Raw genomic sequence first — 14,115 nt, 5'->3', positions numbered from 1 at the left:
TTAAACAAATCGTATTTGTTTAACTGTATATTTGCTTTTAATTTTATACAGTAAATTATGATGCATTTTCCAATTATCAGAGTCATCAACTAATTTTATTAAATCTGTACACAAGAACTGTCAGTCAAACATACTGTTCATATGTTGTTCAAAAGTTAAATGTCGTTTTGTAAATACATCCAGACCCACCTAAGTCATGGAAAGTTGAGACTTTACATTTACAATAAGGAAGTAAGGCCTTGTCAATTTTTAATATCATAGTTCTAGTAAAATTGTTTTTGAATTTCGCACAAAGCTACTCGAGGGCTATCTGTGCTAGCCGTCCCTAATTTAGCAGTGTAAGACTAGATGGAAGGCAGCTAGTCATCACCACCCACCTCCAACTCCACAAATAGTGGGATTGACTGTCACGTTATAATGCCCCCATGGCTGAAAGGGTGAGCATGTTTGGCGCGACGGGGATGCGAACCCTCACGACCCTCATATTACAACTCGCACGCCTTAACATGCTTGACCATGTCGGGCCACTTTTAGTAAAAGAAAAAAAGATCTAGATCTAAAGAGGTTATGATTTTATTGTATAGGTCACTGGTTAGACTACACTTTCATGTTTTTTTGTATAGGTCACTGATTAGGCTATACTTTCGTGTTTTTATTGTTTCGTTTACTGGTTAAGGCTACATTTTCAGGCTTCTTACCTTAGGAAGAATACTGAATTGTTAAAGATGGTTCAGATGATGGCTACTAGGAATGATTATCATAAAAGAACAGGTTACAATGTCTGATTTTGGTTTCTCTTGAGAAAATAAAGGTTAGTTGTTGACCTATAGAATAAATTGCCTTCAGATGTGTTTGAAGCATAAATTTAAGGGAGTTTAAGGGAATATTTTCAAGTATTTGAATTATAATTTAGTTTGATGGATGGGACAACCTAGATAGACCAACAGTCCCTTGTTCTTATTAAATGCCATATTACATTAAACAATAAATAAATAAACATAAGAAAGAAATATAACTCTTCCTTCATTGTGTATTTTTAATTGTTTTCAGTTAAAATGAGTGATACAGTTTAAAATATCAAAACCCAATGACAGGGATAGCTATGAATAATTAGTAAGGCAAGTTATAGAAGAATAAGTGTGCTTATTATATTTCTTTTTAACCATACATTTCTCTTCTAGTTTTTTTATAATTTTTAAGTTAGTCAAATACATCTGAATCTTTATTATAAAATATCAAAAGCACAAATTTTCCTACTGTAACTGATCATAAAAATCTAATTGTTTCATAAACAGTGTAAAATAATAACACTAGTGATAACAAAATCTTACTAAAAATTATCTGAGGAAATCACAAATATTTTACAATTTAAAAAAAAGTTACATAAACAAAGTTGAGTTTTGCTATAAAATACCACTGTATTAATTATTTTATTTTTATAACTATTGAAAAGATAATTACTGGGGAAGTCCAGATAGTTGCATGGAAGGTGGGAGAAATACTAAAACAAAAGATGGAATTTGATATAACAGTACCATAACATTTTAGTTTTAATGTCCAAATATCATACTAGGAGCTGGAATGTCAACTTCAAGAACAATTTTACTGTATTCTCCATGATGTAATATACAATAGTGATTAATATTGTCAGTTTTTACTAAATGTGACAAGAGGACAATCAATTTTCCACTTCTGGCTGCAGACAGCTTGTGGGACTTGAACACTTTTATCCAGTTCAGAATGGTCATGCAGCATTCTACACAGCTCTACAGTCATCAAGTAGAGAATTATAATGCTAAGCCTAATTTTCTCGATAAAATAAATATATTTTCATATCTGAGCTACATAAATTCCTTTTAGATTTGTATGTTCATAACCTAATTGATTTTTTCCACAACTAATAATGATTGGATTGAAAGTTTTATGTTGATGTTATACTTAACCTTCATCAGTTTCATCTTAACTTACAATCACAAGTACTTGAGAGAGTGAAATACAGTTGAAATATTCTATACTACAGTCAAATGATGTCTTATCTTTGTTCTAGCAATGTTATTGTCAGTATAATATATGTTCATAACACAGAGCAGCTATATAACTGCCTTATTAAACAATATTATCAAATTTTACAACCCATTTTGAATACAGTTATTTCCTTTAATGGTTATTTAAGATTTGCTTTATAAGAAACACATCCTTCAGGAAACAGTACAAGGCTGTTTAAAACTCAGTTTTAAGGGAATGCTGAACAACTTAAGTTCAGTTCATACCAAAACTTAGCTTTTGGTGTCTTTTGAAATTTTGCTCATTTTTGTTCAATGTTAAAAGAATTGCTGATAACATTTTTATCTACAATTTTAACACAAATGAAATTAGACTTAAGTAACTGAATTAACTGAACAGTTTACAAAATCATGTTAGCGAAGTGGTATAGGGTTAATATGTATAATTTTGTTACAAATTTGAAGAGAGGAGTTTCTCTTCCATAACATATAAGTTTCTCATAAAAACTTACTGTTTTGTTACCTACCTGAATAACTGATGATCAACTGGTAAAGCTTTAGTATCACATTCTCCATCTTCATGTCTTAAAACAGCCTAAGTGAAACAAGTAATCAACTTACAAGACATAAAGTAAGTGTAGAATTTGCAGTGTAAGAAATAACTTTTGGTATATTCCAAAATTGTGTTATTTTCCTCATAAGGTTAGGCTCTCACAGTATTGGAATTTGTAACATATTTAGCGTACACAAACTTACTTGAATGACCATAAATACTATTAAAAGTTATAATACTATACAAAAAACATTCATAACTGTCATTTAAAAAAAATAAAAAATTTAGAATTTATAATAGCTAAACCAGACTACTTTTTTCTCCAGAAACAAACAATTAAAACTTGTTTTAATTAGCACATGTGTATGCCACATGTATAATTCTGTAAGAGAAGAACTGCTTGTTTGTTTGTTTTGGTTTATAATGTAAAGCTACATAAGGACTATCCACATTAGTCATCCCTAATTCTTAGGCTTTTCTAAATTAATAGTGAAAATTGACCATTATTCTTGTATGTATCTACAACTATAAAATGTGAAGCAAGATTTTGTGGCAATAGGACATGAACTAAGGTCCTTCAGATTCATACTCCAACACGTTAATTACTAAGCCATGTCAAACCTGTTAGAAAAACATCCTAAATGTATGCATTTTTTTTTTCTTTTCCAGTATTTGAAATTAGCTTACCTCATATATTTGGAACTGCTGGAGCAGATCTAAGTCAGTTCCCTGTTTAGACATGTAATATTGTATCATTCTCTCCATTCCTTGTTCTTCTAGTGAATCCACAATGTCATAATATGTGTCTTGATCTGGTATTCCATTCAAAGTCTGTTTAACAGAACATTGAAAGTATAAATACTTGATTAACTCATCTTTACAAATAACTTTTTCATACAAACAAAATGAACTACAAATCTCTAGCTTAAAAACACTATATTTAACTTAGCAATAAAGTAATTTCAAACATTTAATAACACAAAACTGCAAATGATTCCAGGAGGAAGAGTAAAATGTTTATAACCAACCATACATATATTGTTCATATCTAATCCAATTAGAAGAGCCCAAGGCTCTTAAATACACCTTTTAAATGCACATCAGGGAAGTCACACGATAAAGAACAGAACCAAAACTTTCAAAGTGAGGGCTTCTATACATGAATTGTGTAAAGTGGATCTTGTCACTTTGGAACAAAATATTTGTGTTTTTTTGATATGCTTATAGTATCATTCATACACACATAATATATGTAATTTTTAAAGTAAGCTTGTAACAAGATGGTATTATGAAGCAGGTTTATATCCATTACTTATGAGGATTTTGCCACTGCTGCTTACTTGCTTCAGAAGCAATACAGAATTTTAACATATTAGCATAGCTAATATGGGCACATACAGACATTGTGTTTGTAGGGCAATGATCCAGATTCAAGGTACCCCATACTCATACCAGTCACAGAGGTAAATCGTTATTTTATTACTTCAATACATTATGTGAAACTAGTCTACATGAGGAAGAGCCCACAAAGCAAAACAAGAGTAATGAAAACTCCAACTCTAATAACCTGATGAAGGAGCAAGATGGAGCAAGACTGATTGAGATAGACAACCTGGAGTAGATGACTAATTGCTTATTAAGCTGAGACAAATGAGCTCTGCTAGTTTATTAAAGTAGGAGAGGTCTCAAAATATGATTCTAAAAATGACAGATATACATATATGGTTGAATTCTACACAGCCAATCCAATAAAATGCTTGGAAAGTTGGAAGATTCTTCTCCATTTCGTAAAGATGATATTGTTTTGTCTGGCCAAGCTGATAGAATAAAAAGAGTTGCAATGATTATAAATTTGCTAGTTGACCCAAATAAATGCACCTGTTATAATGGTAACTTACCTGTACTAGTAATACATACTTTGATACATTCTGGATCCACAGTTGCATTAATCTTCTTTACATGTATACCCCAATACTTAATACCAGATTTCCTCTCTTGAAAGAACGTGGGTGTCACTGTGACACCTATTTCCTTCAAGCTGCTCCACATCATGAAACATTTACATCAACTTTAGTTTTATGCAAGTAACACAGCCATTTTAAATAATATAAAACAACTGAAAAATTTCCCATAAATTACTTATCTAATACATTACTTTTAAATACTAGACAAGACACATAAACATTCTTCAACATGTCCCAGTCTTCCCTAAATATAATTTATCTAATACATAACTTTTAAGTACTAGACAAGACACATGAACATTCTTCAACATGTTCCAGTCTCCCCTAAATATTATTTATCTAATACATTATTTTTAAGTACTAGACAAGACACATAAACATTCTTCAACATATCCCAGTCTCCCCTAAACATAAATTCTGAGTGACTTACTGAGTAAAAATCAAACTTAGAACCAATAAAATGAAAGGACAACGAAAAGCTAAAATGAGGAAAAAAATTAGCATTATCATATCATGAAGTTTTTGTTTTCTTTTTAAGATTAACGACTTCTAAATTTTTACGAGCATTAATAACACACTTCATATAGAATTCAATACAATGAACACATCTGTCTATTAAACCTTCAATTTAAAACACACAAATATTCAAAATTTGCACATTTACATGAAAAAACTTATTTTAAAGCCAAATAGCAGCTGTGATAAGCAACAAAAATTTAAAGCAATAAAAAGGATGAAAAAGTTATTTAGAAAGTGTTGTATCAACTCAATACTTTTATTTACTTGTAAAAAGCTCACTTTACAATTACATTTGATTTTTTACAATCTTAAAAATATCTATATTTCATTGTTTTTGCTCGCAAGTTATTGATTTCATTAGCACAGTACATTTGTTGATTACACAAACAAGTTATTATAATTCATGATTTAATATGCATTTGCAGAAAGTAATAAATAGGTTTAACAAGCCTTATGAAATAAAGGAATTGGTCTTCTTCATTTCCTTACTTGAATTTAATACTATCTTAAAGCAATAATAATTATTATCAAATAACATGCTGATGACCACATAATGATAAATAAACAGAAGTACTATGTTAGCCAATAATAACAAACACAAATATCAAGTTAGCCAATGATAACAAACACAAAGTACTCTTTACATCACTATATTAGTTCACACTGTATTTCATATCTGATATATAAATCATTTACTTCCAACAGAAGTTTTGTTTCTTAAATTTAATTATCCTTCAGTTTTTTTAATAATGCCCAAATGTAATTTTTTCCATAGTTCTCTAAACATTTGATAATGTTCTATTTGAGAACATAAAAGAAGGTTATGATGTTTCTGTGTCTAGAAACTCTTTATAATTGTTTGTATATTTACATGTATAAAAAAGTTAGAAAAAATATTCTTAGGTACAGGTAACATATCTGAAAGTTGAGTATTTAACATTTTGTTTATAGACATCTAAAGTGAATTACTGTATAAGATAGTTTTTTAAAGAGATATAGTTGGGTTGGATAATTTATATGTATGAATTAAAAACATAATAAAAGATAATAAACTCTAATTATAAATTCTTTCACTTTGAATTTAAAAAAGATATGCTTAAAATAATATAAATGTATAATTTGGACATTGCACTAAGTATGGAGAAAAAACAACAACAAAAAAAACAACTGAAGTCTTCAACCATAATTTCTGTTTTATTTATGAATTTTAATTCACCCTTCTACTGTTTACAGTACAATCATGCTCTCTTACAAACCTCTTCATTAGTCCAGAAAATATATTATCTCTTACTGGTGTAGATGACTTTTCAGTTAAATGAATGTACAGTTTCATACAAAGTTTCAAGATATCTATAGAATTCACAAGGTTGATCAGTAGAAAGTAGATACTTAGAAAGAACCACAATTTTTAAAATATTCTCATCCAAAGGTATATAATGACACAAACTAATATTTCAGCTGTCCAAATAACTAAATGAGCCACATCCAAAATGTACTTTGAAACCATCACTTTCAATTATTTACTAAATGACAACTTAATACTACTATACGTTATGTATTTTGTTATTTAGACGTTTGTATTGATATTTAATGAAAGGCAGTTTTAATGAAGTACGGCTTAATTACTAGAACCTTCTTGAAATATTAAGAAATATTCTGAGGTATATGAAATGAAATTAGGCTAGAACTGATGAGTGACAAGTTACAGTAAATAATTATTGAATTAGTTTGTTTTTTATTTTGTCTGTTACTGTCAGTTAGTTTAATGAATATTGAGAATGAATATCCATAGTGAGACAGATACAAAAAACACTATATACATGAGAAAATAATCAGGTAGGTGAAACTGTTGTGATAGGGTCTATTATAAATTTAGACCTATAAGTGAGTTTTAGTTAAAATAATCAAAGACGTTATAGTGGAATTAAGAAACAAAAAAATCAAGTGGACTGTATGGAATTTGCACTATTTTAAACAAATAATCCAAATAAACCTACAAAACAACAAACTGTTATGACAACTGATGTACTGGAAAGAAAACAAAGTTTGACAATAAAAAAATAACAATAATTAAAATAAATAATATCATTTATTAATAACATAAAGGGATACAGATAAACATTTCAGAAATCTACAGAACCTACCTTCACGTTGGATACTGAAGATGACATCTATATAATTCTAGAACACTTATCTGCATTCATTTTTGTTATAATCAATGTTGATAATCTTAAAGTATTGTTCTTCATTTTATTCTTACAACAATGCTATTAAAACTTAGTACCAAGAGGATTACCAATTAGAAGCAAAAATTCCCCTAACTTTAATTCTTACAATATTCAGATATGCTATACAAATATATAGCATTTATTCTAAGTCACATCCATTTTAGTAATCCCAAATAATGTAGGAATTATATTGTTAGAATCTACTTAAACTCATATGAAATTAACAGTTGATAACTGAGTTGGTTTTTCATTTGAGATATATTGCCTTACACACTATCAGTATATTGGAAAAATAAAAAAATATGACTTTCATTAGGTATAGAAAACAAACTTTTACTTGGTTGAACGTAGACATAAGGTAAGATGACCAGGTGTCCAGGTTTTATGTTTTTTCATTTAAACATTTGTGTTACTCTTTAGTGAAATGTTATCTTGATGAAACTTGAGAAGTATGACTTCATTACTATTGTTATGCTGTCTCTGTCTTTTGGTTTGTAAATCTGGCCACTCTAATGTATAAGAATTACCAATTTTCCTGCAGAGAAACAAGGAACATTTCCTTACCTTGTTAATTAATGTCATAGCATAGACTAAGAGCTCCATGTCAGCTGAATCTCTTTCATTTAAAAGATTCATTATGTTAGACCAAGGCATGCCATCTAGGATATTAAAAAAAAATGTTATTAGCTTTTAGTGGGAACAAAAAATAATTATTTTAAAACAAAGACTTTGATAAGAAAAAAATCTTAATACTATATATGTAAAACAGCTGGTTTGAGTTGAGAAAATTTTTTTTATGCAGAGGAGCAAACAACGTTTCGACCTTCTTCGGTCATTGTCAGATTCACAAAGAAAGAAAGAGGTAACTGACCGATAGCTGACCACATGTCTAAAGGGGGTTGTGTAACTGAGTATAGGAATGTAGAGGGCATGCTTAGATGTTGGATTATATTTATTAATATAGGTATAAAGGTGTTCCTTTGTATTGGTTTATTTTGGGCTTGAGTTGTTGTATAAGCAAAGCTTCTTTAATTTTGCGTTTGTTTATGTTTGTTTCTTTATTTAGTATTTGGGTGTTTTCTATGGTTATGTTGTGTTTATTTGATTTGTAGCATTTGAAAATGTTAATATTGCTCTAAGTGTGTGGTAAGAATAAATATTAATACTGCTTTATGTGTGTGATAAGAATAAATATTAATATTGCTTTATGTGTGTGGTATTCTAAGGAAGAATTAATTTAGCAGAAAGCTATCTCATTTTTGCAAAAATTGGAGATTTGTGAACCTAGTAAATAGAAAGAGAGGCATAGTGATTTGTTATAGGCAGAATGAAAAGAAATAACAGATGAATAGAATAAAAGACAGTTGATCATCAAAGTGGTGAACTAATGCATTTATTGTTGTTAAATTGAAATACACATTAAACTCTAATTAAATAAAACAAGATAAATGAAGGAAAAATATGTTGAAATTAACAGTGGTGTAAATAAACTTTACTAGCAGTTAATTAAAAATGTATTATTACTATGATGGATGTTTAAGAAAGAATACATGAGACTTCACACAAGTCCTGACCCTTCCAAAATGGATGTGAAAACCCTAAAACTATAATTTCAATTTACCTACTTTCTATATATGAGCAACCACAAATGTATAATATGAAAATCTGGAACGTGTTTACTCCATGTAATAGTTGTATATCAGATCAACACACATAAGGTAAAAAATAACATGATAAAACTACCTCACAAAAAGTTGATAGATTCCTTGCCAAGTTCCACTAGAAAAAAACAATACTTATGACTAAATTTTTACATGATCTTGACTGGATTTATTACATTATGAATTATGATTCTAGAGAGGTTTCAAAAAGAACTATAAATATGAAGTATATGTTATAGTAGAAAGAGTTAGATATTTGCATAAATGTATGAACTATTCGTAACACTTGCTTTTTATTTACATTTTGTTGATCATAATTTTAAGTTTAATTCTATCACTTCAATAATTTTCAGTATCTCAAAAAGATAAAATATTAAATAAATGATGTTAACCCTTTTAATATTAAACAGTAACATGCCTATAATTCAAACACAACAAACACAGAAATAGACATTGTCAACTTATATGGTAATTTCTTAGTTCTACTTACAAAATGAATTCATTATGGCATAACAAGTCATAACAGACTAGTTCTTAAAATAAAACTTTCGTGAATCATATTGTATATTTCTATGTACTTTTTCAATACCTAATTTGTTTTATATCATTATTAAAAAGGAGTAACATTGACAGTTATTATATACAATGACTTCTTGCTAAATTATGAAGTGATAGGTCACAATAATTCTCCTAACTTTCAACAGACCAGTTAATTATCAAACTGGTTAATTAATAGGGCTACTGTGTTTACCAAGGAATTATAAATACAGTCAAGGATAAACATGAGATATGTACTGTTAAGGTTCAAGTTTTCAGTGGTTTTAAAACATTGTAAAACTATTATTAAAACTGATCAAACAACTACAGCTTATTAGTGCAGAAAGCTTCATAGCATTTTATGAACTAGTTGACAGATATTCAATCACTAATCGTTTGTTTGTGTTTCTTACAGCAAAGCTACATAGGGCTATCTACTCAGCTCACCGAGGGGAATCGAACCCCTGATTTTAGCGTTGTAAATCCGAAGACATACCACTGTACTAGCAGGGGGCACAATCACTAATGTATGCAGTTTTCTCTTTTGGTCCATAACATTTTATCACTTTACCTGTGCATCAAATATTAATTCTGATAAGTTACTGTATCTACACTGAAATATTAGAAGAACATCACAAGGAGTAAAATGAGTGAAATTTATGTATAATTAACATTAATGTGAAAAACAATGCTATGATATATTTTTTAGAAACACACATGTAGTTTTGATATCATGGAGGAACAGAAATTGTATATAATTGAATGGATAATTAGTGAATATTGTTATAATAGTGATTTAATTTAACCTGCTGATTTTACAACCAAAGATGTTCAACAGAACAACTAAACAGAAATGTTAATGTTTCTATGGTTTCTGAGAGAGCACCTTTGGTAGAAAGCAAACCAGTTTCAATATACAATGAACACATTTTTTTTTTTTTTTTTTTTGTAAATATATCATATTTAAAACTTCAATAGTTTTAGTAATTAAACTCAGTTACCTGTGCCCTTCTGTCGCATACAGTAGGGAAATATTAAGTGGAATGAGACAAGTCACTTTTTATTTGTTACATTGTAATGTGAAGTTTACTTTTTGAAAGAGAGTACAGATCCAATACCAGGAATATTAATGGCATATTATTAAGTTTCATTAGAATAATTTTTGTATATGCAAGCTAACAAATATTTAATTTGCAAAGAGAAATAGTATTTACTACAATCACAATACATCTGTGTGCATAATTTAAGAACTTTGTCATTAATAATTGAGGAATATACTTGTTTATACAGCTCTTCCAATGAATACTAGCTGGTTGATCAGCATAATACAAATATTCTACACAATGCATTTACTTAAGACCTCATACTAGGACTTATTATATAAGATTTATTTTTCAAAGTAACATGTTCTCACTTTTTTCCGTATCCACTGTAGCAACAGCATTCAAAAGAAGCTGACTGTTTGATTCTGTATACTCAATAAAAACCAGTAATAACTTCAAAGCTGTCTTGACGACTAATCGATACTGAAGAAAGAATTACATATTCTTTTAGAAAAACACATTTGGATGTAGTACATAAGAAGTTCTAAGTATAAATTTATGTTTATTATAGTTACCTTTATCAGGTGACAGTAAATTAAACTATTTTAATAACCTTACTAGATATAATTAAAAAAAAACATTTAATACTGAATGCAACTAAATCATTGTTTAGATTCAAAAGTATTTGAATCTAACATAAATCTTCAATTAATTAAAAAATAATAATGAGATATCATAGTGACAGTATTAAGATTATTTCATGGGGCATTAATGTAACTGTGAAAAACTTAAGATATCAATGAATTAGATGAAGTGTACATTTAGAAGTTTGTTATTGAAGAGACCTGTTCTCAAAACAGAGTAAGTATTTTCATTAAATCTGTAAGCTGTGTTGAAAATATGCTCTGAAATATGTATAATAATTTAGCTGAATAGCATTTATAATAGATCTAAGTAATTAACTCAATTAATCAATATAATTAGTTACATCAGTTATTATTAGTGACACAGTGATAAGTCTACAGACTTATAACAATAAAAACTGGATTTTAATACTTGTGGTTGGAACAACACAGTCCAATGTGTAGCTATAAATAAACAAACAAAACTTATATATTTAGAGTAATAAAAACAGTAATACACAACTAATTGAAAACACCCTCACCAATTTCAAATAGTTGATCATTTTTTAGACATTGCTTCACTTTAAAAATTGCCACTATACATTCTTTATGGCTAAATTTATGATCAAACAGTCTAAATCTAGCTCATAAAATAAATTTTCCAAGCATATCTTAGAATGTTCCACACACTACTGGATATTATGATACAATAATACTACATTAAAACAAGACGACTTAGAAGCTTCTAGTAACGTGACACCAATCTATAACTACTGAATCACACAACGTATGATTAATAAACAGTTACCTCAACAAACCTGCAAAAAACTATTGATTCTAAAAATATCTAAATTTAACACTTGTGGGTTTTATTTCCTACAATTTTTAGAACTTTTGTATTCAGAGTATATTTTAGTGGCACAGTAACAAGCAAAACAAATACTGAAATTATAAAACTTATTCAGCATTATGTTCTACTCCTTGTAAAAACATTTTCTACAATGATAGTCTTCACTTCCACAATGTCTTCCAGATACTTATTTTATTCAAAAACCTCTGATTGGTTCATTTGTTTAGATTTTATAACAGAAGAACCATCTACACATAGACATCCTTAATGCTTTGAACTAACAGGTTACAAGAAATGCATGTAGTGAACAGGACACACCACCAAACTCTTAGGCTACTCTTGTCTAACTGTATAGTGGAATTTGACAATCACTCCATTACTCCAAAGAGCAGAATGCATTTTTGTGGAAATGAAATTCTAGGCATACCAACCTCTGATTGGATTTTTTGTTTTGAACTTTCAAAACCTGTCCTACGTTTTGACACTATTCTTCCATCTCTCATTACATTTATTAACTTTTCTCTTTCTTTTACATGCCACTGTCAAAAGATTTCTACACACTTTCAATTTTAGTGTAGCTTTTTGGACCAATAGCTATTTCTATCTGTCAGTCACATTATAGATGTACAATGTTATCCACAGACTTTAACTACCTCTATGGGGCATTAAAACTAGTATTTTGTTATGAGATTGTCAAACTACTGTAAGTTTATTTCAACTCTTACTACATAATATCACACAAAGCTAGTGACTATTCTAAACATTGAATATTAGGCATGATGAATGACAACATGAAACAGCATGGCACACAACACGAAAAGAAAGAAATCACGCTTAATAAATCATGTGCAATACTTTTTGGTTATTTTCAAATTTTCCTTAGATACTTTGATCTGGGCAAATAAGTATAATGTAAATAAAACTTCTACAATTTATTTACTGAAAAACTCATTATACAATGTAGAACAATTTATTTACTGAAAAACTCATTATATAATGTAGAACAATTTATTTACTGAAAAACTCATTATATAATGTAGAACAATTTAGTTACTGAAAAACTCATTATATAATGTAGAACAATTTAGTTACTGAAAAACTCATTATATAATGCAGAACAATTTAGTTACTGAAAAACTCATTATATAATGTAGAATATTTAGTTACTGAAAAACTCATTATATAATGTAAAACAATTTAGTTACTGAAAAACTCATTATATAATGTAGAACAATTTAGTTACTGAAAAACTCATTATATAATGTAAAACAATTTAGTTACTGAAAAACTCATTATATAATGTAGAATATTTAGTTACTGAAAAACTCATAAAATAATGTAGAATATTTAGTTACTGAAAAACTCATAAAATAATGTAGAACAATTTAGTTACTGAAAAACTCATTATAAAATGTAGAATATTTAGTTACTGAAAAACTCATTATATAATGTAGAACAATTTAGTTACTGAAAAACTCATTATATAATGTAGAACAATTTCTATTAAACATTAAGGGAAATGAGATTAAGTCAATTGTAAAATGGAACATTTTCTTACTTTGCAACTGATGAGTGAATACAGCCATTGTATTGTTTCAATGTGTTCAATAACCCCATTCATACCATCCACATATAGCATCACCTGGCCTAAAGCTATAGAAGGTAATAAGAAAAACGGTTTATAATTATACAAAACTTTAAGAGAAATGCTTCACTGTTACAATAGAAAACTACAGAATAAATGTATTTAGGTGCATGCATTTAAATAACAGCTTCTTTCATATGTTAGATTACGTGCCTACTGCTAGGGCTGACAAGGATGGGGGGGGGAGGCAGCTGTTCTGGGGCCTGGGATCTGGTAGTGGGATATTACAAAGCTCACTAAAAATGCATACTACCTAATGAGCTAAAATGACTACTGTTTTTCATGGATTCACGAAGACACTTGTCACCTACGTTTCTTTTATGAAAAATCAGTTAAAGTTAATAAATAGAATAAAGAGGAGGCAATAATATTACTGACTTTAGAGTCTGGGCTGGCTCTCAACACCTCTGCCTACACCACTTCAATGAAGGATATTTGTCAAAAATAACCAATGAACATGATAGACGACAGAAATATGAAATACAGGTT

General features: G+C 28.9%; 1 protein-coding gene across 4 annotated transcripts in view; it reads right to left on the bottom strand.

Annotated features, from left to right (window-relative positions):
* The window catches only part of LOC143225492 (FH1/FH2 domain-containing protein 3-like), a 120,389-nt gene that overhangs the window by 37,582 nt on the left and 68,692 nt on the right, over positions 1-14,115 (bottom strand). For all 4 annotated transcript variants that reach the window (XM_076455015.1, XM_076455025.1, XM_076454995.1 and 1 more), the window contains 5 exons: positions 13,540-13,634; positions 10,880-10,991; positions 7,832-7,926; positions 3,244-3,387; positions 2,531-2,598 (listed from right to left, as the gene is read on the bottom strand). In XM_076455015.1, coding sequence (XP_076311130.1) covers positions 2,531-2,598; positions 3,244-3,387; positions 7,832-7,926; positions 10,880-10,991; positions 13,540-13,620 — 500 coding nt within the window. In that variant the 5' untranslated portion in view covers positions 13,621-13,634. The remainder of the gene's footprint in view (positions 1-2,530; positions 2,599-3,243; positions 3,388-7,831; positions 7,927-10,879; positions 10,992-13,539; positions 13,635-14,115) is intronic.

This window comes from Tachypleus tridentatus, chromosome 1 (assembly GCF_004210375.1).
Source record: "Tachypleus tridentatus isolate NWPU-2018 chromosome 1, ASM421037v1, whole genome shotgun sequence".
In the NCBI taxonomy this organism is placed as follows: Eukaryota; Metazoa; Arthropoda; class Merostomata; order Xiphosura; family Limulidae; genus Tachypleus; species Tachypleus tridentatus.
Note: the sequence above shows the minus strand (reverse complement) of the source record. Positions and strands in the feature narration are given on the sequence as shown.